At 48.2% G+C, this 26,510-nt stretch overlaps 1 protein-coding gene and 1 non-coding gene across 11 annotated transcripts in view; one reads left to right on the top strand and one right to left on the bottom strand.

The window, feature by feature from the left end:
* Nucleotides 1–26,510, top strand: part of NUP214 (nucleoporin 214) — a 136,836-nt gene that overhangs the window by 99,696 nt on the left and 10,630 nt on the right. For 9 of the 10 annotated variants that reach the window (XM_089913883.1, XM_022578425.3, XM_089913876.1 and 6 more), the window contains one exon: nt 1–4,947. In XM_089913883.1, the coding sequence (XP_089770009.1) occupies nt 1–119 (119 nt within the window). In that variant the 3' untranslated portion in view covers nt 120–4,947. Of the gene's footprint in view, nt 26,076–26,510 lie in introns of those variants that run through there. The other variant, XR_016393663.1, reaches the window with a different exon arrangement.
* LOC111177111 (uncharacterized) lies at nt 24,212–26,490 on the bottom strand. Its single transcript, XR_002645218.3, has 2 exons — nt 25,679–26,490; nt 24,212–25,336 (listed from the first exon to the last, which is right to left on the bottom strand). It is a non-coding gene; the product is annotated as an uncharacterized LOC111177111 (transcript).

Genomic DNA, 26,510 nt, shown 5'->3' on the forward strand with positions numbered 1-26,510 from the left:
GTCTGTCCAGGGCTTTGGTGGCTGGAGAAGCTGAGTGGGTGTCGGTGTTCCTTTCCGTTCCTGTGACCAACTGCGTTCTCAGCTCCCCTTCACTGAGAAACCCTGGAGCAGTCCTTTGAACTGGACGTTCTCATTGAAATACACACCCCGAAAGAAACAGCAGAAACCAAACTCCAGAGATGCTTGATTGCTTGTTTTGTTTTATATTTTGTGTTGGTTGTTCCCCCCCCGCCCCCGCCGCTATTAAACTGTTTGGCCTGTTTCCATACAGAATGTATGTGGGCTTTTTCAGGTCACATCCAAGGAGAGAGGTTTCCTCATTTCTGTGGGTCTGAGAAACCTGCACAGCCTGCCATCAGCCAGCAGCATGTGTCTTCAAAGACGGCTGCCAAAAGGATCCAGCATAGGTTACGGATAGGCAGGCGCTTCTCCCAGACAGTCTCCCCTGGTCTCCTCGGACTGGGGCCCTCCCCAGGGGGAAGAGGTTGAGTGCTGGCCAGCGCCTTTTTGAGGCCATAACTCGGTGTCTTTTCTTCACGTCCTCTTTTCTATTGAGTATGAGGCCCCTCAAGGTGCCAACTTCGTGATTGAGTAGAGGGAAAGAAACTCACTTATGCTGGCATTAGCTGAGTTTCGGAAGAGGTATTAACGCCTCAGAGTACAGGTAGCTGTGAGGCAGGCGTGGAAAACCTGCCAGGGGGTGCTGGTGACAGGTGTGCTGCCCTTGGAACACCTCTGCTCATCCTCTCAGTTTGGCTCTTGGGCTCTGTGTGTCCCACGGCTAATTTCTTATACTCTGGCAGCGAGGTGGACAGTTGATTGAGAAACAGCTTTTATCTCCAGTAGGTGATGGTGACATTGGTGACCACTCCTGGCTCCTGTCTATGAACTGCAGTGCACGTAACCCTTGGGTAGACCCAGGAGTTGAGAAGATGTTGCTACTGCCCGATGCCACCAGGCAAGTGTTGGCTAGGGTGGCCTAGAGGTCGTGACTTTGGTCTCATTAAAGTGCTTGTCATGCAGTGTTCTTAGGCCTGTGATGTCCTAGCCAGTTGCTGGCAAACAAGGACTGCCTTGCACCAAAGCATAGGCATAAGAATTTGTTATCTTTCAGGCTCAGAATAGGACAGCGCTTTGGCTTGGGTCATTGGAAAGGGACAGTTATTTAGGTTTTTATATATTGGAAAGTTGTATTTTGAAAGGTGTTAATAAAAGTTTTCCATGTGATTGAATTTGTCACATTACAGCCAGTATGACCTGGCTGGTTCTATTGGCTTGTTGGGAGGGTAGACCCCGGGGAGGTACCCTGGGCCACAGCCTGCCCTGCCGGTCCTCGCTCTGCTAGGGGCTCTGTGTAAAGTACAGACTCAGAAGCCCCAGTCTGGCAGGTTGTGATTCAGTAGGACTGAAATTGGTACTGGACGCCCTCCGGCTGAAGGCAGTAGTTTCTTACTCTCATCAGAAGAGGAGTCTCCTAAGTGCGGCACGTTGGGTTTCAGGAATCCCAGACCGGAATTGGGCCCCTGGGTGACTTATCCTGTTTTCTGTGCAGTTTATGAGAGGAGAGTGAGAGTCTGTTCGTATGTTCCATTAATCAGGGCATCTGCCTCCTTCAAAGAGCTTGGACTTCAGTCATTTAACGGGTACCCTTTTTGGTTTTTGTGGAACTGAAGAGCCCGTCTCCACCTGTTCTCATGTGAGGCCCCCCCAGCCACAGAGCCAGTCCCCCAGACGTCCACACGGGGCTCATTCCTCCCACGTGTGCTCTCCCTAGTTCGTACACAGGGCCATCTTGAGACAAAGGAATTCGAGCGTTGATGGGAACAGCTCGCGGTGGAGGGCCTTGCTTTAAGGGAGCAACGTGACTAAACGGCAGGAGCTGACCTGCCTCCGCGTGTCCTCCTCCTGACCGGCACCCCGACAGAGCCATCTCCTGCGCTTATGTTCCCCCCAGAGGCTCTTTTTTATAAATAGAAGCTGGTTTGGCCTAAACCCTTGACCTCAAATTCTCTGTGTAATCCTCCATCGAGGTGGCATGTGACATCTCTCCCTAAGGCCGTATCAGCTGAGCTCGGCCAGATAACACCCCCCCCCCCCCCCCCCCCGCGCACTCACTGTCGGGCGCGGCGGCCACCAGGGAATGTATGGCTGGTGTGGGAGCCCCTCTGAGTTCCTTTTTTGGGGTCGATTTCGCTGGTGGGTGACAGGGGTCATCTCAGAGCGCAGCCAGCATGCGTCCCCTGAAACCCAAGCTCCCAGGATGCTGGGCAGGGAATGCACGGTGGCTCCAGCCTGCCTGGGGAGGAGACGGTGGGGCTGCGCCTTCCCCAAATAGGGGCAAACGGAGAGCAGCCGCGAGTGTGAGGGTCATGTCCCTGTGAGAAGGGACCGTGACCGCAGATGGGCCCGGGAGGGCGCCTGCTTAACCAAGCTGTGGCGCAGGAGGCCTCCACTTCAGTCTGAGATTCTGCCTCAGCAGAGCTGAGTCCCTTCAAGCTGTGTTTTCGATAAGCTTCACAGGTGATTCCCACGCAGATGGTCCATGGTCCACGGTCCACATTTAGAGAAACCTTTTAATGGCAATAACTATAAATATCTTCTTCCTGTGGAGCATCTGAAAGAGACCCGCACTCCCACGGCTGTGTTGATTTGGCCGTGAGTCCAGGGTAAGGGATCTTTCTGAAACTGTTGATGAGGGGCACCGAGTTTAAGTTTCAGCTGCATTTTGGGCACCTGCTCAAAAAGGAAACACAAAAGCGCAGGTGGGCTGTCAGCGCCTTCCTGTTCGGCAGCTTCTGAACGCCGCCTCTGTGAGGTCTCCCCGATCAACGGGTGGGAGGAGCTCCCCTCCTTGACCTCATCCTGTCTCCCGACGCGACTCAGCCCCGCTGTCTCTTGTCGCCACGTTGTGCTTCAGACAAAGTACTGGAGGAGGAGGGGCAGGTGTCCTGCACCCTCCTGAGCTTGGCTCTGTCACCCTTTCCTTTTCTCTTCAGTTCCGTCAACTTGTGGGTTCCCGCTCGGTTTCCTCACAGAGCGCCTGCCCAGTGCTCCCGGGCATCGGCCGGCTCTCCTGCTGCTTCTGGGTGTCACCTGCTGGGCGGAAAGCAGGGGCAGGTGTACCTCCCGGCCCCGGGCTTCCGGGATCAGTCTCTTCTTCCTCCTCCTACCCCGGTTCTCTCTGATTTGTCTGTTCCTTCATCACTCACAGGAGGAAAAAAAAGCAATTAGACTGAGATGGTTTTAGCCCCCAAACCTCCTCTGTCTTCAGAATGTTCCCTACGGAACGTTTGTATACTCAGCCAAAATAAGAATGGTTCCACGGTCAGATAAGTTGGGGAAAAGAATGAACAGAATGAAATTTAACACGTCTTTTTATCGGACTCTTTTGAGCCTTTAGTATGCAAATTTGCTTTGTACATCAGTAAGATGCAATAGTCTGCCGTTTCCCAAATACTTTTACCGTGGAACCTTTCTGCTGGAGCCGGCTTCCTTGAAACTCATCCTTGCTTCATTGCCGGTGTCGCTGGACAAAAAGCATAGCTTACTTACTTCCTGCAGGCTGTGTTTCCAATACACATTCCTCTCTCTCGCACTCAGTGATAATAGTAGTGATGCTTCGTTGAATGATCACTGTCTGCATGTTTACCTTAACATCTTCCAGACGAGAGTGAGACCAAGAGAGTAAGCAGTTTGCGGAGTCCCAAGCCGGGCAGCGGTGGAGCCGGAAGGAACCGGGGCACTGCCTGCTGCCCTGCCCCGCACCGCACCCGCCTGCCCTCGACTGGGCCCTGGCCGTCCACCGCTGGCTCTCGTGATCGTCCTCCCTCAAGGTGGCCGTTCATTCTAGAGGCAGTACCTGCGCAGTTGTGCCAGGGACACTGCCAAGCCCAGCACATGCCTGTCGTGTCTACCCCCACGGAAAGGAGCTGACATTGGGTGTGGACCACGGTAAACGCGCTGCCGGTTGTGTGGTCGGTTGCCGCCGTTCTGCTGCTCCAACTTGTGCGTGATCGTCCGACTGAACCAAAACCCCAGCGGGGCGGGACGGGGGCGGGGCTGAGTCTGTGGTGCCGGCGTTGGCGCACACCATGTACAGATAGGGGCTCGCGTCCGCTTCCGGAGGAGGAAGGCGATCAGACCCCGGATGAAGCAGCTGGCCCCACGCCTTCTGGCCGTCCAGGCCCCTCCTTCCTCCGCCGTTTCCTCCGGGCTCTGGCTTTGAGGCTTTCCAGAGTCCCACAGACGGTCGGCCACAGACCCACCGAGGCGGCAGTTACTCCATTGTTCCGCCCCTCTCTGCTCATGAGTGGAGCCCCGTCCATTCCACAGCCCTGGCCAGAGATTCTCCACGTCGTTCGCGGCCCTAGCCCGCCAGCTGCAGAGAGGGAGTCAGTGTGGTGATGGGGGCGCGGGGCAGGCCCGGGCCGCACGTCGCGGCGAGTCCAGCTCATCGCTCCTCCCGGCCTCCCTCCACCTCCGCTCCCGCTGGCCCAAGCGGGAATCAAAGAAGCCGGCATCTGGGGGCCGAAGATGATCCTGTTCGATTCTATCCTCAATACAGAAGGGAACTCAGACCCAAAACAGGGAAGAAAGTGACTCAATCCAGCAAGTAGAGTTTATTGCTTAAGGTCATGTGTGTGTCTGGGCTCGAATCCCATCCTAGCTGTGTGACTTACGGCAAGTCACTTAACCTCTCTGAGCCCGTTTTATCATCTGTAAAAAGGGGGAATGATAATATATTTGTCTAGGTTTGTTGACGGTTAAATGAGACATTACATATAAAGCTGGCGTTATTATCATCATTTATTAGAGTGAGAGCCGAAGGCTAAGTTCCCCATCCCTGACCCACCTCTCATTTACGGCACTCAGTATAACGGCAGTAATCAAAGAGCTAAAGTGAGTCCGCTGCAAGATCTGAGTCGCTTGCTCTCTTAGCTGTTTATACTCCAAAACAAATGAGCTCAGCTGTCCAGAGGTAGAATCTTGCTCAGAGCATTACAACTTAAAGGTACACATGATGGCTCAGCTTGTGCAATAGATGTTCCCTGGATAAGAAAAGTATCCACAGTTAAACTGGTGGTGAACATTTTATTTTCATGTTTTCAGCCATGCAATAAAAATCAATTATTGAAAGTCACGGGAATTCCCTGGTGGCGCAGTGGTTAAGAATCCGCCTGCCAATGCAGGGGACACGGGTTCGAGCCCTGGTCCGGGAAGATCCCACATGCTGTGGAGCAACTAAGCCCGTGTGCCACAACCACTGAGCCTGCGCTCTAGAGCCCGCAAGCCACAACTACTGAGCCCGTGTGCCACAACTACTGAAGCCCATGTGCCTAGAGCCTGTGCTCCGCAACAAGAGAAGCCACTGCAATGAGAAGCCCACGCACCGCAACAAAGGGTAGCCCCCACTCGCCGCAGCTAGAGAAAGCCTGCGCGCAGCAACGAAGACCCAACACAGCCAAAATTTACAAATAAATAAATTTATTTTTTAAAAAAGTCTCATCATGGGAATCTAGCTATAACGTGGGTCCCTGTGGTCTCTGAAGGACTAAGGGGTGGCAGGAACACGTGGTCCATTTGAGACTTTGGCTTGTCCACGGGTGCCTGTCGCTCGAAGGTACAAACCAGTGGGCCCTGCCTCCTCCCACTTTTGGCAGTTCACCCAGAGCTGTCCCTCATCGCTCTTGGGTGTCCCTAAATGCCCTCTCTGCACAATTTTCCCCAATGGAATGGCACCCATGAAGGTGAGATTTCACTTTCCAGTGATCCATGTTAAAGTGAGGTCTCTCAAAATGCTCTGGGCCTGAAACTGGAACCTGCAAATACACAGAAATTAAAACCCTGCCTTTGAAGAAGCTTCTAGTCTGATTTTTACTGTACAGGTGAGCCTTTTCATGATGGTGTCCATCCACTGCCTCTTGGATATAAAATCAGAATGTACCTTGGGCTTCTGTCAAACTCATTTTTATTTCCAGTGGCTCATCTTACCTATAAAGGAGTATTTTGTGTCACAGTGATTGGACTGGGGTATCTGGAATGAGAAGGGGCCCCAGCTCTGGTCATCATTTAATGCTGATCAGGGCATCAGAGCAACTTGCCTGAGTAGATAGAGTTATTCTATCCGAAAGTCAATTTAATTTCCAGTTGGATTCTTAATCAAAGATGTTTATTTTATCTTAAAGCTAAACTTCTGTCAAGAACAAATAGAATAGTCAAAGTATACTTGACTTAGCTGCCTAGTAACAGGAAACAGGACCATGGGGACCTATGTTGTGGTGATCCGTTGCCATTTGTAAGTTTATTAATACTATCAAATAGTGAGTGACTCCTGTTTATTTCCTAGCACTAATATCAGATTGGAGAGGTAAGAGAGGCCAGAGGGCTAGAGAGGAAGACAAAATTTACACTGCTTATCCTTAAAGTAAAGCTCCTTCAATCTGTATCTTGGCTACTGACACCAGAGCTATGGACCAAGTGCCCAAACCTCTAGGCAACATCCTTTAGAAGGGTCTATGGATCTAAAATGGAAGCCTGTTCTTCAACACAGAACTCCTTAGGTTTCCTTCACATGCAAGGAAAATGACTTACTGAGTTAGAAAAGGTTACCCATATTAGGTATTCACAAGTTGAAAGCATGGGGAAAGTCTACAGAGAACTCTAGGTCCCTGTTGAGATGTCTAGCTGTCGTACAACTCTCCACTGCATGAGTGCCTGTCAAGAGGGTGGGAATTCTTGCAGTTTGGGGGAGGGCCAGATTTTTTTCAGCGAGCAGCGTTGCCTTGAATTGGTCATGGTTTTCAGTTGCTGCTTATGGATGAATTCATAAATTTTAGGGTTACTGTGGTTTTTCCTTGTGGTAGATCATTGTGTTCTTGTAAAATTGCTGCAGTAATAACCTTTAAAAAAAAATCAGTCCCTCTAATTCTTGGTTATTTCAGAGTTCTTTTCCTCCAGAAATTGTGGAAATGCGTGACACTGGCCTACAGATTCTTTTATTTCCAAGTAAGGTAACTTTGTTTCCAGCAAAATGAGTTAGTAGGTACCAGATTTACCTTCTTTCTGAAACAACTAAAATACCGGTCAGTTTTCAAAACAGTTTGACATCAAACAGCAAACAACAGTGACCCCTGGGATTCAAGAAACAAATGAGGTGAACCCTACAATTGCCCTAGTTTCCTGCCTAGGGAACATTTCCAGGTCACAGCATTGGGAAGAAGCATCCAAGTAGAGCCCAGTGGTCTTTCTGAGTTCATACGGCAAAGTATCAGAGAGGACAGGGCTGCACAGAAAGAGCTCTGGACTCTGCAGAGGGACTGTCTCAAGTACTAAGTACTGATCAGTGCATGCATGTGAGGAAATCCCATGTCTGGAGAAAAAGCAACGTGAAAGGACTAGAGGCAAAATCCTAAGAACTTTAGGGCATAAACTAGTGCTGGTTCCGATCAACCAAAGTGGAAAACCACATTATTCACTTAGCACTGGATAGAGTACTCAGAAGGGTTTTACTTCAGTAGTAGGGGAAAATCGGTCATAACAAAATGCCACTCTTACCTAACAAAGCTTAGAAGCAAAGCCCAAATGAATAAGATCGTTACCGAGTAAGATCCCAGAACTAAGCTCATGAAACTTACAGGAATACAAAAGTACCCAGTACCCAACAAAATAAATTTCATAATTTCCAGCATCCAATCAAAAATTACCAAGTGTGCAAAAGGAGAAGTATCTGTAATGAGGAGAAAAATCAAATGAAACTAAGCCAGAAGTGACCCAGATGATAAAATTAGTGGCCGAGAATTTTTCAATCATTATTAAAACTGTATATGTTTAAGAAGCTAAAAAAAAAAAAGAAAAGACTGAACATGTTAAATAGAGGCATGGAAGAGACCCAAATCAAACTAGAGATGAGAACTGTAATGTCTGAAATGAGAATATCCTGTATGGGATTAACACAATATTATACACTTCAGAGGAAGATTAGTGAACTTGAAGACATAGCAATAGGAACGACCCAAAATGAACCACACAAAGAAGCCTGAGAAAAAATTGGAATAGAGCATCAGTAAACTGAAGAACAACTTCAGGCATCCTGAGATGTGTGTAATGAGAGTCCTTGAAAAGGGAGGAGAGATGGGGGGAAAATACGAAAGACATCAGAAATGGTAACTACATGAGTAAATATAAAAATGGGGACGTGGGGGTATTTTTCAAGTCTCTAAAAGATAACTAAAGCAAAAATAATAACGTATTAAGGGTTTTATAACATGTAGGAAAAAATTTATGACAACAATAACAGAAAGGCTGGGAGAGAAGAAATGAAAATACACTGTTGTAGGGTTCATCAACTACCCCTGAAGCACTATGTTAGTTAAAGACAGATTATGGTAGGTTAAAGATGTATTGGTAAATCCTAAAGCAACCACCAAAATAGCACAACAAAGAGTTATAGCTCATAAACCAACAAAGGGGATAAAATGGAGCTTCATTAAAACTAATCCAAAAGAAGACAAAAAAAGAAGGGGGAAAGTAACAAAAGGAAAACAAACAGCGAGATAGTTGATGTAAACCAAGCCATATCAATAATCACATTCAATGTAAATGGTCTAATTCCCCAATTAAAATCTCAAGATTGTCAGATTGGATAAAAAAGCAAGATCCAACTACTACATGCTGCCTGTAAGAAACCAACTTATTTTTTTAACTTTTTATTTTATATTGGAGTATAGGTAATTAACAATGTTGTGTTAGTTTCAGGTGTACAGCAAAGTGATTCAGTTATACATACACATGTATCTATTCTTTTTCAAATACTTTTCCCATTTAGGTTGTTATGTAATATTGAACAGAGTTCCCTGTGCTATACAGTAGGTGCTTGTTGGAAGAAACCAACTTTAAGTATAAGACACAAGTAGGTTAAAAAGAAAAAGAGGGACGAAGATATCATGCCAACATAGATTTTTTTTAAAAGCTGGAGTAGCTGTATTTATATCAGTTAAAGAAGATTTCAGAGCAAAGAATATTATCAGGGATAAGCACGGTCATTTCATAATATGTCAATTCATGAAGAGGACATGAGTCCTGAATGTTTCTGTACCTAATAACAGCTTTAGGATACATAAAGCAAAAACCATTAGAACTGCAAGGAGAAATAGATAAATGCACAATTCTAGTCAAAGGGTTCAGCAACACTCTCAATAATTGATAGAAGTAAACAGAAAATCAGTAAGTCTTCAGAAGACTTGAACAACACTATCAACCAACTTGGACCTAATTGACATTTATAGAACACTCCACCCAACATCAGTAGAATATATGTTCTTCTCAAATGTACCAAGATAGACCATATTCCAAGTCATAAAACAAGTCTCAGTCAATTCAAAAGGAATCAAAGCATAGAAAATATGTTCTCTAGTGTATGAAATTAAATTAGAAATCAATAACAGAAAGATATCTGGAAAATCCCTAAATATTTGGAAGCTAAATAACACATTTTAAAATAACCCATTATTCAAAGAAGAAATTTAAAAGGAAATTAGAAAATGTTTATAACTGAATGAAAAATGAAAACACAACCAATCACAATTTGTGGTGCTAAGGAAGTACTTAGAGGGAAATTTATAATACTAAATGCCTATGTTTAAAAATGAAGAAAACTAGGAAACTAGAAAAGTAAATGAGACCCAAGATAGGCAGAAGACAGGAAATAAGGATCAGAGCAAAAATGAATAAAATAGAAAACAAAACAGGACAAAAAGGAGAAAAATCAATGAAACCAAAAACTGGTTCTTTGAGAAAAATCGATTAAGTTGATAAGCCTCTAGCCAGACTGATCAAGAAAAAAATAAATAACAAAAAACAAATTACCAATGTCAAGAATGAGAAAGGTGACGTCACTACAGATTCTTCAGATATTAAGAAGACAGGTAATACTACAAATAACCTATGTCAATAAATTCAACTTAGATGAAATAGTCCTTGAAAAACACAAATTATCAAAGCTCACTCAAGAAGAAATAGATAATCTGAATAGCCTTACAGCTACTAAAGAGATTGAATTTATTATCCAGAATTTTTCCATAAAGAAAATTCGAGGTCCAAATGGCTTTCCTGGTGAGTTCCAGCAAATACTTAAAGAAGAAATAATGCCAGTTATATACAAACTCTTCCCAAAAAATCGAAAAGAATGGAATGCATTCCAATTCGTTCTATGAGGCTAGCATTACTTTTATACCAAAACCCAACAAAGTTATATAATATAAATGAAAATGACAAATATCACTCATTTAGATAGATGTAAAGATTTTTAACAAAAATTTAGGCATCAAATCCTAAATAATATATTAAAAATATATAAAATATATATTTTATATAATATATTTAAAAAGATAATGCATAATGACCAAGTGGGGTTTGTTCTAGCAATTAATCGTTAAACGTTTGAAAACCAATCAATACAATTAACAGAGTCAAAAATAAAAACCATATGATCATCTCAATAGATACAGAAAAAGCATTTGATAAAATCCACTGTCCATCTCTGACAAAAATTCTCAGTGAAATAGAAATAAAAAGGAATTCCTTTGACCTGATAAAGGGCATCTAGGAAAAACCTACTTTTAATATCATACTTAATGGTGAAAGAATGCTTTCACATCCGATTTGGAACAAGGCAAGAATATCCATTACCTCTTCTGTCCTACATTGTACAGGAAGTTCTAGCCAATGCACTAAGGCAAGAAAAAGAAATATAGGGATCCAGATTAGAAAGGAAGAAGTTAAGCTTTGTTTGCAAATAATATGATCATATATATAGAAAATTCTATAAAATCTATAAAACTACTAAAACCAGTAAGTGATTTTAGCAAGGTTGCAGGATATAAGGTCAATATAAAAAAAAACCAATTGTATTTCCACATACTAGCAATGAATAATTAAAAATTGAAATTTAAAAAGCAAATACCATTTACAGTAACATCAAATACCTATTACTTAAGTATAAATCTGACAAGATGTACAAGACCTGTACACTGAAAACTATAAAATAATGCCGACTGAATTTAAAGAACACCCAAATAAAAGGAGAAATATATACTTATGAATAAGAAGACTCGATATTGTTAAGATGTCAGTTCTCTCCAAATTGATCTATAGATTCAGTGCAATCCCATGAAAATTCCAATTGGCTTTTGTGTGTGTGTGTGTGTAGCTGATTCTAAGATTCTTATGGAAATGAAAAGAACCTATAATAGCCAAAACAACATTGAAAAAGAGAACTTAAGCTATTTGACTTCTAAACTTATAAAGTTATGATATTTAAAACCATGCAATACTGGTGTCAAGATAAGGAAATAGATAAATTATACAGAATAGAAGGTTCAGAAATAGATGCACACATGATCCATTGATTTTTGACAAAGGTGAAAAGGCAATTCAGTGGAGGAAGGATGGTCTTCAGCAAATGGTGCTGAACAAGTGAGGGTATATAGAAATATAATTGATTTATATTAATTGTGTGCTCTGTAACTGTGATAAATTTGCTTATTAATGTGTGTGTGTATGTGTAGATTTCTTTGGATTATCTGCACACAGAGACATTTCGTTTCACTGCGAATAGTTTTCTTTTTCCTTAGCAATTCTTTATGCATTTTATTTTTCTTTCTATTTTGCTCTGTGCACAAGGTAGAACAGAAGTGGTAAGAGTGGCCATCCTTATCTTGTTTCTCCTACCTGCCCTCCAGGCAGCCACAGTGATGTGCCATATTGCTGAGCCTTGGCGATGGAGAGTGTGGGGTGGGATGAAACTAGTACCCAAAGGGATTTTCTGTAACACCCAGCTTTCTGGATTCTCAGGCTGGATTTTCAGGACCCCTGTCCAGCTAACAAAGAAGAGGTGCTTCTTCCTAGGGTGTCCATCTCCCTCAGACCCCCCAGGGAAAGAAGATGGATTGTGGGCAGGATTCAGACCTTTCTGGGTTCCCTGACCATCAAACCCATCAATTCTGCCAACCCTACCACCATTTCTCACATCTGTAGTTCCTTTAGGAGCATCAGCTTCATGTCATGGGGTGGGAGGAGTTGGATTCTCCTCCTCCGTCACCATCAGAGGGTGAAGGAATGTGTCCACATGGCAGAATTACTGTGCCACACCGTGTGGAGCCATGTGTTAGGAGGACAGCTGAAGAAGCCTAGTCAGCCGCCCCTCATTTACCTTTACAGGAATTGTCAGGCTGTTTACAGGGAAATCCCTTCGCCTTGCAGGTAACAACATCCTAAGTGCTGCGTTAATCACTCAGTCCACCTTGCCAGCTGCCATATTTATTCTCTGAGACCCCGCCGTGCAGAGCTCCTAACTGATCAGAGGCACCAGAAGAAGTCCCAAAGGGAGCTCATTTTCCATTGCTGACAGCCAGATCTGCAGCCAAAACCAAGTGATCGCTGAAAATCAGGGCAGATGCCCCTGCCAGTAACCCACAGCCTCTGGGTCCCCCTCCTGTCTCCGCCACATCTTGTGATGGGCTTTATCCAGATTAAAAGAATCAGGGAAGCCCAAGGTTATACCTGTAAACACCTGCCCCTGAGGATATAATAAAGGACCTTATCAAAGGTCACCCTGAAGTCCAGATTCACTATGGCACTTCGGAAAATGCTCCCTCATACTCTTACCTTCTTCATGCGTAGAGCTAATAATTTTCATTTCATGGAGAATAGCCTTTTATAAATGAGTTTTCTAGATGAGAAGAATTTCTCTCTTTAAGCACTTTGTATCTTATTATTTTAACCAGTTGGAGTTTCCGAAATCTTCCAAAGTGGACCACACATGGACGTCCTTGCACAGCTCTAGAATTTACCCATGTGTTGATGACTCGCCATGAGCAGCAGGGACGGGGCTGTAATTCTGGGACACCTCTGGGTAGTCAGGACCCGTGGAAGAATGGGTCAGAGAGAAATGCCTTAAAAAGGAAAGAAATGCTGACACCTGCTACAATATGAATGAGCCTTGGGGACAGGATGCTAAGTGTAATAAAGCAGACACAAAAAGACAAAGTATATGATTCCACACATATGGGGTCCCTAGACTAGTCAGATTCATAGAGGCAGAAAGTACAGTGGTGGTTGCCAGGGGTACTGGGGAGAGGGGGATGGGAAGTTATGTTTTTTTGTTTTGATTTTTTTATTTTATTTATTTTGGCTGCGTTGGGTCTTCATTGCTGCGCACAGTCTTTCTCTAGTTGCAGTGAGCAGGGGCTACTCTTCATCGCAGTGTACAAGCTTCTTGTGGAGCACGGGCTGTAGGCACGCGGGCTCAGTACTTGTGGCTCGCGAGCTCTAGAGCACAGGCTCAGTAGTTGTGGCACGTGGGCTTAGTTGCTCCGCAGCATGTGGGATCTTCCCAGACCAGGGCTTGAACCCGCGTCCCTTGCGTTGGCAGGCAGATTCTTAACCACTGCACCACCAGGGGAAGCCCCGGGAGTTGTTGAATGAGTATAGAGTTTCTGTTGTGCAAGGTGAAGAAGTTCTGGAGGTAGATGGCAATGATGGTTGCACAACAATGTGGGTGTTGTGCAGTGTTAATGGCACAGAACTGTATGCTTAAAAAGTGGTTAAGGTAGTAAATTGTATGTTACCACAATAATAATAATAATATACCATCCACATTCTCAGCTAAGGATGCCAAGACGTTCAGGGAGGGTAACCCACAAGCCAAGGTGGCAGGTGGTGGAGCCAGCAGTCTGACTCCAGGACCACACGCATCTGAGCTCAGGACAGTGGTAAACATTAACTGAGCCTTAAGCACCTGGTGGGCACAGGGCAAAGCCCACAGACACAGGCTGGCATGGCTGCAGGGAGGCCTGGCTGCCCATCTCGGGGAGGCTGCCACGAGGAGGGGTGCTGGAGTGAAGTAAACACGCTGCATCCCGAAGAACACACAGCCCACCACTGGCTCTCTCCAGGGCAGCCTTTATTCTGCCTCATTTACACCCCTGAGTGTGATTGGACAAATACTGGCCAAAGTGATCCCTGGTCCCTCAGCACATCCAGCACAGAGGAGCAGTACTGCTTGTATTGTACTTTACCTTCCGTGTCTCAGCTGAAATTGGGGCAGAAAAGAAAACCATTTTAACGTCCGGGTTACAAAGTCAATATCAGCTAATGCCAGTTGGGCACCTGGCTGCATGTGAGCACAGTAAGGCTGTGCTTACTGATCCTGCTGAGTCCTTCCCCATGAAGAGAGCCCCTTAGCCCCATCTTGCAGATGAGGAAACTGAGGCTCGGGGGCTAACCCATATTAATAGCTCAAATGCCCTGAGCACTTACTATGTGTCAGGTACTGTTTCGCATGCCTTGTATCCATTGACCTTTGAACACCCACCACAATCCTGGGGTAAGCTACCTTTTTCTTTTCCTTCATGCAATTCTAAATTTTAATAATTTCAGAACCATAAATTCTACAAACTTAATAAAAATTTGACTTACAGTTCTTCTACACTTACTTAGGTTTGTGTATTTTGAATGATAGATTTTTTTATTGAGGTATAGTTGATTTACAGTATTATATTGCTTTCAGATATACAACATAGTGATTCAAAATTTTTATAGATTTTACTCCATTTAAAGTTACTATGAAATTTTGGCTATACTCCCTGTGCTGTACAATATATCCTTGTAACTTATTTATTTTATACATAGTAGCCTGTACCTCTTAATCCCCTACCCCTGACCTGCCCCCTCACTCTTCCCTCTCCCCACTGCTACCACTAGTTTGTTCTCTCTATCTCTCAATCTGTTTCTGTTTTGTTATATTCACTCATTTGTTTTATTTTTTAGATTCCGCATATAAGTGTTAACATACGGTATTTGTCTTTCTCTGACTTATTTCAGTAAGAATAAACACTTCAGATCCATCCATGTTGTTGCAAATGGCAAAAATTTTATTTTTTTTATGGCTGAGTAGTATTCCATTGTGTGTGTGTGTGTGTATGTATGTGTGTGTGTGTGTATATATATATATATGTATATGTATATATAACACCACATCTTCTTTATACATTCGTCTATTGATGGACACTTAGGTTGATTCCATATCTTGGCTACTGTAAATAATGCTGCTATGAACATTGGAGTGCATGTGTTACTGAACCAAACTTGGGTCTCTTTGACTGTGTGCAGTAAAGCCAACCTGTTGACACGGGGTTGTGGTGAAGGAAATTACAGCATTTATTGCAGACACCAAACAAGGAGTCCGGGCAGCTAATGCTCAAAAGATCTGAACTCACCAATGGCTTTCAGGGAAGACAGCGTGAAGGAGAGGGTTGCAGGGTGTGTGATCAGCTCGTGGACATTCTTGGGATTGGTTAGTGTTGAGTTAATAAGGAGTTAACATCATCAACCTTCTGATTCCAGCCAGTCTGGGGTCTGTGTGCTTGTGGGCACTATACTGTTAACTTCTTCCACCTGGTTGGGGTTTCAGTATCTGAAAAACAGCTCAAAGGATATAGCTCAGAATACTGTGTAGCCCCTGAGAAGGAACTAAAAGTCCTTTTCTTTGTTTAACAGCTAAACTTATTATTTTGTCTTATTTGTTTCATTTGTTTCTGCATTTTCTCACTTCTCTGATTAAACGTGTTCTTTGAAATGTGGGGAAGGCCTGGAAGGCTAAAGTTTGTCTATAGACAAGAGGTAGGCAGGGGCTTCCCTGGTGGCGCAGTGGTTAAGAATCCGTCTGCCAATGCAGGGGACACGGGTTCGAACCCTGGCCCAGGAAGATCCCACATGCCGTGGAGCAACTAAGCCTGTGCACCACAACTACTGCCTGTGTTCTAGAGCCCACAAGCCACAACTACTGAAGCCCACGTGCCTAGAGCCCGTGCTCCTCAACAAGAGAAGCCACTGCAGTGAGAAGCCCGTGCACTGCAATGAAGAGTAGCCCCCACTCACCGCAATCAGAGAAAGCCCGCGCGCAGCAACGAAGACCCGATGCGGCCAAAAATTTAAAAATAAATATATCAAATAAATAAATTTATTTTTTAAAAAAAAGAGGCAGGCAGAGGACATGGCGGGGGGTGGGGGTGGCAGGTGTCTGTCCCAGGAAGGCCCCATAGGGTTCTGCTTGGTTACACATGTATCTTTTTGAATTAGTGTTTTTGTTTTCTTTGGATATATACTCAGGAGTGGAATTGCTGGATCATATGGTAGTTCTGTTTTCAGTGTTTTTGAGGAACCTCTGTACTGTTTTCCATAATGGCTGCGCCAATTTACATTCCTACCAACAGGGTACAAGGATCCCTGTTCTCCACATCCTTGGCAACATTTATTATTTGTGGTTTTTCTGATGACAGCCATTCTGACAGGTGTGAGGTGAGATCTCACTGTGGTTCTGATTTGCCTTTCTCTGACGATTAGTGATGCTCAACATCTTTCCTGTGCCTGTTGGCCATCTGCATTTCCACTCTGGAAAAATGTCTATTCAGTTGTCCTGCCCATTTTTTATTCAGGTTGTTTGTTTTTTTGAAAATGAGTTGTATGAGCTGTTTATATATGTTGGATATTAATCCCTGATCCAGTCATATCATTTGCAAATATTTTCTCCCAGTCAGTAGGTTATCTTATCGTTTTGTCAATGGTTTCAGAATTTCCTTCCTCTGCAATTTGTTTTTTCAATAGTTTGAGAAAATAAGTGTTAACTCTTCTCTGTTTGGTAGAATTCACCTGTGAAGCCATCTGGTCCTGGACTTTGTGTTTATTGGGAGTTTTTTAAATTGCTGATTTAATTTCATTACTGATAATTGGTCTGTTCACGTTTCATATTTCTTCCTGGTTCAGTCTTGAGAGATTGTACATTTCTAGAAATTTGTCCATTTCTTCTAGATTTTCCATTTTATCGGCGTATAGTTGTTCATAGTAGTCTCTTATGATCCTTTGTGTTCCCATGGTGTCAGCTGTAGCTTCTCCTTTTTCATTTCTGATTTTATTGATTTGGGCCCTCTTTTATTCTTGATCAGTCTGGCTAAAGGTTTATCAATTTTGTTTATCTTTTCAAAGAACCAGCTCTTAAGTTTCATTGATTTTTCTATTTTTTTTGTCTCTATTTCATTTATTTCTGCTCCAATCTTTATGATTTCTTTCCTTCTACTAGCTATGGGTTTTATTTGTTTGTTATTCCAGTTCCTTCAGGTGTAAAGTTTCGTTGTTTATTTGAGATTTTTCTTGTTTCCTGAGGTAGGCTTGTATCACTGTAAACTTCCCTCTTAGAACTGCTTTTGCTGCATCCCATAGATTTTGGAACATTGTGTTTTCATTTTCATTTGTCTCCAGGTATTTTTGTTTCTCCTTTCATTTCTTCAGTCACCCATTGGTTGTTTAGCAGCATGTTATTTAGCCTCCACGTGTCTTTGGGGGGCAGTTTTTTTCTTATACTTGATTTCTAGTCTTCTAGCATTATGGTTGGAAAAGATGCTTGATATGATTTCACTTTTCTTAAATTTACCAGGACTTGTTTTGTGGCCTAGCTTGTGATCTGTCCTGCAGAATGTTCCATGTGCACTTGAATGTGTATTCTGCTGCTTTTAGATGGAATGGTCTATATGTATCTATTACGTCCATCTGGTCTAATGTGTCATTTAAGGCCAATGTTTACTTATTGGTTTTCTGTCTGGATGATCTGTCCGTTGGTTTAAGTGGGGAATTAACATCCCCTACTATTATTGTGTTGCTGTCAGTTTCTCGCTTTATGTCTGTTAATATTTGCTTTATGTATTTGGTGCTCCTTTTTGGGGTGCATATATATTTACAATTTGTTATATCTTCTTGGGTTGATCCGTTGATCATTATGTAATGTCCTTCTTTGTCTCTTGTTACAGTCTTTGTTTTAAAGTCTATTCTGTCTGATATAAGTATTGCTACCCCAGCATTCTTTTGATTTCCATTTGCATGGGATACTGTTTTCTATCCCGTCACTTTCAGTTTGTGTGTGTCTTTAGATCTGAAGTGAGTCCTGGGGTTAGTGCTGGCTCACTAGTGGGCAGAACCAGGTTCTGAGGTGGGTGGTTGTAAGGTCAGAGTTCCTAGAGCTATTGTCACCCTGCTGGTGGAGGCGAGCGGGGGGGGCAATTCATGACACAGCTGGATTCAGGTTCTGGGGTGTCCCAAAGCTGGTGCTGGCTCACTGGTGAGTGGGGCTAGATCCCACGGTGGCTTGCTGAAGAGTCCAAGGTATCTCACAGATGGTGTTGGCCTACTGGTGGGTGGGGCCCAGGCCTGGAGGGTCCCAGGCTGGTGCCAGCCTGCTGATGTGTTATCTGGGTCCTGACAAGGCAGACCACAGGGCTTCAGTGGTCCTGGGGCTGGTGACCACTGACAGTGGGTGGATTTGGGGCCCAGGAGATTTCAGGGCTAGTACTAGACTACTGGTGGGCAAAGTCTGGTCCTGGCGTCTCTGGCTGCAGGGCCCAGGGGTCCCAGAGCTTGTGTTGGCCCACTGGTGAGTGGGGTGAAATCCCAGGGCAACTGACTGAGGGGCCCAAGGTGTCTCAGAGCTGGTGGTGGCCTGCTGGTAGGGAGGGCCAAGGCTCAGTGGGTCCCAGAGCTGGTGCCAGCCTGCCAGTAGGTAGACTGGGTCCTGCTATGGCAGGTTGCAGGGCTGTAGTGGTCCTGGGACTGGGATTCTCCCACCAGTGGGCAGGCCAGGGCCCAGGGTTTCCTGATTCTAATACTTGCCCACTTGTCTGTGAAGCTGGTCCTGTAGCTAGATCTGGCTCACTTATGGGCAGAGCCAGGACCTAAGGGATTCCAGGACTGGTACCTGCCCACTGGTGTGTGGAGCTGGGTCCTGGAATCTCTGGCTGCAGGGCCCTAGGAATCCTAGGTCTAGTGCCCGTCCATTGGTGTGGGGGGCCGAGTCCTGGGCCTTCAGGTGAACAGGGCCATGTCCAGGGACAGCAGCTGTAGCCTCAGGGGATCTTAAGGCAGCCTGCCCACTGGTGGGTGAGGCCGTGTTCCTGCCCAGCTAGCAGCTTGGCCTGAGGTGTCCCAGAACAGGCGCCAACAGGCTGGTGGGCAGGGGCAGATCCCGGCACTAATAAGCTCGAGGGAGGATTCCAAAATGGCCCTCGCCATCCACATGGTAGAAGGAGCTCCCAGAAGTGGTTGCTGCTGGCATCTGTGTCCCCAGGGGGAGCTCCAGTTGCCTCCTGCCTCTCTGGGAGGCTCTCCAGGGTTAGCAGGTGGGTCTGATCCAGGCTCCTTTCAAATTTCTGCTTCTGCTCTGGGTCTCAGAGTGTGTGAGATTTTGTGTGTACCCTTTAAGAGTGGAGTTCCTATATTCCCCGCAGTCCTCTGGGCCTCCTGAATGTAAGCCCTGCTGGCCTTCAAGGACAGATGTTCTGGGGCTCATCTTCCCATTGCAGGACCCCAGAGCTGGGAGCCTGATGTGGGGCTCAGAGCCCTCATTCCTTGAGGGGAACCTCTGCAATTGTAATTATTTTCTCGTTTGTGGGTCACCCACCCAGTGGTGTGTGTCTTTCCTATACTACGACTCTGCCTCCTCTGCCCGTCTCGTTGTGATTCCCGCTTTTATATCCTTTTTTAAAAATTTTTTTACTTTTTAAAATTTTTGACTGCATCGTGCAGCATGTGGGATCTTAGTTCCCCGACCAGGGATCGAACCCGGGACCCCTGCATTGGAAGGCAGAGTCTTAACCACTGGACCACCAGGGAAGTCCCCCCACTTTATATGGATAGTCATAGATCTCTTCTGCTAGATTCTGGTCTTTCTCTTGAATAGTTTTTCCGTAAATAGTTGAAATTCTGGTGTACCTGTGGTAGGAGGTGAGCTCAGGGTCCTCCTACGCCACCATCTTGGACCAGAACCTCATTAAGCAACCATGTTTATCCCCATTCTCCATAACCGTATCCGTATATCTTGCTCAAGGTCACATGGCCAGGCAGGGGTGGAGCAGGCCTGCAAACCCTGCTGAGGTTGCCGTGACCCTCTCCTGCCTGTGCAGCTGGCTGTGTCAGAGGGAACAGGAGCTGCCATCTGGGGAGGCCCGAGAGCTCCCCTTGGCAGGCAGGGGCTCCTGCACGTGGCCTCCATCGTTCTCTCCTTCACGGAATCGTTTCTCAGTCATTCACAAGTGATGGGCACCTTCCAGAAAGCTGCTGCCGCTGCTGCACGCTTACCCCGGGCGTAACCAGGCACCCCCTTCCCTCGTTGCTCCTAAAATAACAGGAGCTCCTTCACCAGGCCTGGCTCTACACCCGGCTGCTGTGTCTCCAGTTGGTCTGCAGCCCCCAGGGCGCTCTCCTAACTCAGAGCCTCTCCAGGCAGCCCTGCTTCCTCTCCCCGCGCTCACAAGGCCCAGACTCTTGGGTCCATTCTCCAAGTCTCCTCGAAAAGGCCTCTTCCTCGGGGAAGCCTTCCCCACCTCCCTTCGCAGCCCCTGCTGACTGTCAGCATCGCGCTAGTCCTTTGTAACATTTCATTTGTCTTCTCCTCGGGACTGTATGCTCCAGGCTGCTGCTTCTCAGGCACCCAGCAAAGTACCTCATTCACGGGAGATGATCAAAAGTGCGTTTGTCAAAAAGGAGGTGCTGGTGCGTGCCGTAGCACGGTGAACCTGAAAACGTGCCCGGTGCGGAAGCCAGGCACAAAAGACCACCCGTCACGTGATTCCATCTGCATGAAATCTCCAGAAGAGGGACATCTATAGAGACAGAAAGTAGATGAGTGGCTGCTTAGGTCTGGGTTGTTGGGGAGAGGGGCGGCGGGTGATAGCTAACAGGTACAGGGTTTCTTTTTGAGATGAAAATATCCCCAAATTTACTGGTGATGGCTACACAACTCTGTAAAGATACTAAAAACCGTAGAATTATACACTTTAAGTGGGTGAATCATATGGTATGTGAATCATATCTCACTAAAGCCGTGAAAAAAGTTTTTTTTAACACACCTGTCTGGCTGACGGGCTGGCATTCGGTGTGTGTTTGTTAAAGATGCTCAGAGTCCTGAATAACCAAGTCCTGTCATCGGGATGTTGCCGTGACTTTTAGCCACAATGAAAGAGAGACGTCTCTGGTCTCTAATATAAACCAGGGTCCAGCGTGACCGTTTTCAGGCAGCCCCTCCTGCACATTCAATACCGAGCACCACCCCTACGCTTGGCTGGGTCCCGACAGGGGAGGGAAGGCTCGGGGTGCGTGTCCCAGCTTGCAGATTGGGAAACAGGCATGGGAGGTCTGGCGACCAGCCCGACCTCACTCAGCAAGACAAGTGGCAGCCAGGAATAGCACAGGGCTTCGAACTGCGCCCCGCTTGCTGTAAACACCGAGCCACGCCCCCCTTCATGTGTCTGATTTTAAAAGGGACCATAAAATAGGAGCCTGGTAGCAGCGGCACCAAAACCGAAGTTGGGCTTGAGCCGCTGGAGGAACTAATCCCGTCTCTGCGTTCCAGTCTGCAGGGACAAGTGGGGAAGGCCTGCCGGGTCGGAGCTGGGCCGGCTTCTGCCAGGACCGGTGTCAACTGTGTGCATGTGCCTCTCTAGACACAGGCGCAGAGGCGGAGCTCATCACTCAGATGTGTTTTTTGCGTTCAGTAATTTCCTTCTTCCAGTGCCAGCGGGGCTGCTGACGACTCATGCGAAGCCTCGTGCTCAGGGACCTTCTGTGCCAGTTAATGAAGGAATGGTTAAGAGCAGTGTGGTAGAATCGGGGTGTGGAAGAGCTGGGGATGGTGTAGCCAAAAAAGCAGTGACAGAGCCGCGTCAAAAGACAGCTATTGGAAAGCAGCCCAGCTCTGTGACTTCCCAGCTGAGGCATCTTTAGCAAGACCCTCGGCCCTCTGGGAGGGTCAGTTTCCTCATCTGTAAACGGGGTACCATTCGATGAGGTTTGGGGACAGAAAGGGGCTGTGGAAGAGCCAAGCGCTCGCCCTTTGCATGCGCTTTGTCTTGGGGGATTTCATCGTGTCGATGATTCGGATGTGTCCTTAGTGTGTGGGCACTGTGGCCTGTCGCTACCCACAACGTTTGCCTTAATTGAGGGCCCGGACCCCAACCAGGTGGGAAACTGTCTCTTTGGGGCCATTCAGGCAGGATAGATGAGGACCAAGAGACAGCTCAAGCCGCAGGTGCGAGAGAGTGCCTGGGCCATTAGAAATGTCCAGGGACCTGAGAGCGCCACCCGCCTTCGCCTTTCTGCAGCTGCCAGCAAGCTGTCTCCCTCTTGGACCCAAATGGGGTTTTCCTCTAGGCCTCAGGGCCGAACCTACAGGGACTCTTTGTCCAGAGCAGAGGTTGGGCTCTACCCAGAAGTGACTTTACTGGTAGAAGGCAGGCTGGGTGTGAGGTTGCAGTGAGCCTGTTTCTCCGGGCGTCTTGGGGCAGGTCGGCCTGGCCCAGCCTGGACAGCCAGCTCCCCAGGCCTTGGTTCCTGGCGGGGGGTGGGGAGAACGCTGCAACAGCTGGCTGGAGCCTGGTGTCTGTGTCTCATCCCAGTCTGGGACTTCTAAATTTAACCTGCTATCAGCTTGAGAGGCTGGAGGCTTCCACTGTGTGACGAAATGCCACTTGGAATCCATTTTACTCGTAACCACTCCCCCTGCGCATTCCCCTCCCAAATGTTACCCCCGAACGCAGGCAGCCGTCTGAGCGTCCTGCCATGTCAGTGTGAAGGTTCGATTGCCTGAGCAACTCTGAACCCTGATGGGATCCGGCTCAGCTCCCTCCTGCCATTGGCCGGGGCTACACCCCGTTCTCTGTTGACACACACGCACACGCACACGCACACACCATGGTCTCACAGGCAGAGCGCAGGAGCTGAATCCACAATCGAAAGCCAAAGCACGACAGTGAGCTGCACCACCCATAAGCCATCTGGGTGGAGGGCGGCCAGTGGAGCCTATTATGCAATTTCCTGCTTTGGTGTCTCAGAGGAGACACCCAGGAGACAGGATGCAGAATGCCGTTGGGTTGCTGCAGTGTGGGAAGCCCAGGGAAGAAACCAACTCCCCGATGCCCAGAGTGAACGGGGCCCCTCCTGCTCCGTGGCGATGTTGAGAGGCCACCGCCCACCCAGCCGACGAGCCCGTGGCCTGCAACTGACCAGGCAGCCCCTCGCAGGCAGGGACCGAGCGGGCTCACCGTGGGCCACGGAGAACTGACAGCACAGACTTCCTGTGGCGGGGGAGGAAGGCACTTCCTGCCTGGGGAACCCAGCGTGGAGTGAGCTGCAGGCGGGGGGTTCTTCTTGTTAATAGGTGCTGTTAATTACTGAGCCCAGAACGTGTGCTCCACAACGACTCGTTGAGGTTGAGAGCGCACAGGGGACGGTTTGGGCCCTGGGGCCGGGGTTCAAATCCTGACTCTGCACCTTCCCAGGTGCGTGGCCTTGGGCAGCTTCTCGACTTCGGCTCTCCCTCAGTTTCCTCACCTGTGAAATGGGGATCGGGATAACATCTGGGGTGTTGTGAGGATTTGGTGAGTTAACACCCAGAAACCGAGTAGAATAGGGTGTTCTCACTGTGTCAGGTAGGAGGCGGCTACTCAGAGAACCCCCATCTTCCATACAAGGTAAACGGGGTCAGAGGGGCTCAGTGTCTTGCCCAGACTCACAACAATGACCTTGAATCCATGGTCCACCTTCAGAGCCCACACCCACTCCAGACCTCTGGGCTGCCCCACCTCTCATCCTTCCATAAGGAGGTTCCAGTAGGAGGAGAAGATATTTACTATCAGTGCACTGGCCACACGACCCCTTTCGGCAGCTACAGGCAAGGGCAGGGGCAGGGCCACGGCCTAGGTTGACCTTGACTTAGCAGCCGCGTCTCCATGTGAAGACAGGTTTGCAAGTCTGTGGGTAAGGACCCAGTCTAAACACTAACCCCTCTTGCCACACAGGTTTCTACTGTTTGCCAAAAAGCCAAGCTGCCCCCAAGTCCTAGCGGCACATCCAAGTCTCCTGCCCCTCCTCCACACAGGGCCCCAACCAGGGGGCACTTTGGGTGGGGACTGAGGTCCAGAGCTGTGGAGAGCAGAGGATGCCATCTGTGAAGTGGCCCACCTCCTCCTGGGTGGAGGCCCTTAGCACCAGAACCCCCAGGCTCCAGCCATATACCCACCCCCCCCAGATACATTCACTCCCCAGGCCAGAGATCCAGAGCCGTCAGCCCCCAAATGAACCGCCACTTCGGAAGCATCCAGCTCCTAGCCAGGCCTACTTGAAAATTACATTTTATTTCTCTTTGTGAATATTTGTTGTTGTTTTAAAAAGGTTCATTTTACATTTTCTTCAAGAGTCTTGTGCCTCCTAGTAAGTGCATTGGTCTGTTTTCACAGTACTCTCCACGACCACAGACGGTCCTTATTGCTGGAGGAGTGTGTCCACGCCGGGGAGGGGGACACCAGAGGGATCGGGGACCCAGGTGAGAAGCCTGCGCTCTGCGTTCCTGACATGAGAAGCCGAGGGACCAGACCCAAGCTAAGCCGAGCTTCCTTAGTGGGACCTGGAGCCTCCCCAGGGCCCTCCCAGCCCTGTCTTCCGAAAGGCTAGGAGGGGCAGAGAGCAAGGGGCCGGGCAGTGAGGGGCGGGGCGGAGCAGCAGGGCTCCTCCCAATGGGCCCAGCCGTGGGCCCCTGCCCAGGGCCTGCTCACACGCAGGAAGCGCGGGCGGGCTTGGGGGACTCTGCCCCCAGACAGCTCAGGACCACCACTTACTGTTGGTTCCTACGCCCACCCCTACCCTAGTAAGAACTCCTTAGCGATGACCCAGCCCAGAACCAGCACTCCGGTCCCTGACCCCTCACCCAGGGCCCTTTCTCCTTTGTAGTGCAAGAAAGACCTGAGTGCAGAGAAGGGCCGTGCCATCAGGAGGCCAGGTCCCGGCCGCGGCAGCCGGCCACCGCCACCCTGACCCCTCCGCAGCCTGTGCCCAGGGGGGAGCTGGGACCCATCATGCCCCTCACTTGAGGCTGTGGCCTCTCTGGGTGGCAGGCCTCCCTCCGAACACACCAGGGGGAACTGGCACTTTCCAGGGGGAAGGTCCCAGTCCTGACAGGGGTTCCCGAAGCACCAGGCCGGCAGCCGGGCCGCACGAAGCTGTTTCCCGTCCAGAGTTTCCAGGAGAGCCGCACGCGTCCCGTCAGGAGCGGGGCACTCGGGCGATGGCTGGACGTTAAGCACCCCTCGAATAAATACAGTAGCCCGTGGGTAAAGGAGCAGAGCAAGGACTCGTGAACCACGCCCGCCCACGCTGTCCCTGGGGCTCCTGCGTACGGCTCAGTTGCAGCAGAGATGGATTATTTCTCTCATCTGACAGTCTTCTGGGCTTGATCATTATCGGTCTGAATGAGGAACCCAGGCGATGTAGCTGTGGGTTTGTCAAGCTTGGAGGAAGGGGGCCTCCCTCAGCAGGGTGTCCCCCCTCAGCTCCTGCAAGCAGCCTTCAAGGCAGACATTGCTATAAAAGCTTGGCGACACTCAGGACCAGGTCCTGGGGCTCCAGAGGGCCCAGGACCCGAAGGAGGGTGACCTCAAGGACCAGCCTCAACCCCAGGCTCACTTCATCACCCTGGCCGTGGGTGCTGGCTCGCTTCTGTGAGGGCCGGCAGCAGGGGGTCTGCCCCTTGCCTCCCACCTCCCCAGCCTTACCAGGTCCAGGCATGCCCATCTGTGGGTACCCTCACCTGCAGTGCCGCGGTGCTTGGAGCCGATCTGCAGGCACCCCCCGGAGAGCCCGGGAGGGGCGTCCCCGAGAAGGTGCTGGGCGGCAAGGGCAGGCCTTCTTACCTTTGAACTACAGCTGGGTAAGGTGGCTGGCCCTCCAGGCGTTTGGGACAGTGTGGATGGAAACAGAAAAGCTGCCCACTGAGATGTGCCGACAGAGCCAGCTGGCGATGGGCGCTGAGGACCGAGACGGTGGGAATTCCCTGGGCTCAACCTATAACTCACGGGACCCTCCCTCTCTGCTCCTAGGCCCACCCAAGGCAAGTTCCGGCTGCAGAGGAGAGAGGAGAGAGAAGCCCCCCCGCAGATCTACCCTGAGCCCGAGCTCACAGCTTGTCTCTGCAGGCACGGAGTAGGGTAAGGGTTCTACCTGGGGTGGAGAGAAGGGACTTAGGGGGCAGAATCTGCCTGTGGTTTCGGCTCAGCTAAAACGGAAGAATGAGCAGCCGGTTTTAGATCTAAATCTGTAGCCCAACCCCCTCCTCCCTCACCTCTGGCGGAAGATGCAAAGTCCAGCAGAAAAGACAAACTGCTCTCTTTGTTTCCGGTTTTTTCCTTTAAAATCGGCTTAAGGCAAAAGTTTGGCAAAGCAAGTCTACATAAGGCCGCGTGACAGAGGATGAGGGGAGCTGCCCGGGCGGGGCGGGGCGGGGCCGCCGCGGGTCAGCCCCGGTGGCATCAGCCCCGGTGGGATCAGCCCCAGTGGGATCAGCCCCGGTGCGGTGCGACCAGGCTCATCACCAGCTCCTCCTCGTCCCACCCCTGAACCTCTTAAAGAGGCGTTAAAAAAAA

Source organism: Delphinapterus leucas, chromosome 6, assembly GCF_059928025.1.
Source record: "Delphinapterus leucas isolate spDelLeu-1000000601 "Yukka" chromosome 6, BTC_Dleu_Yukka2, whole genome shotgun sequence".
Lineage (NCBI taxonomy): Eukaryota > Metazoa > Chordata > Mammalia > Artiodactyla > Monodontidae > Delphinapterus > Delphinapterus leucas.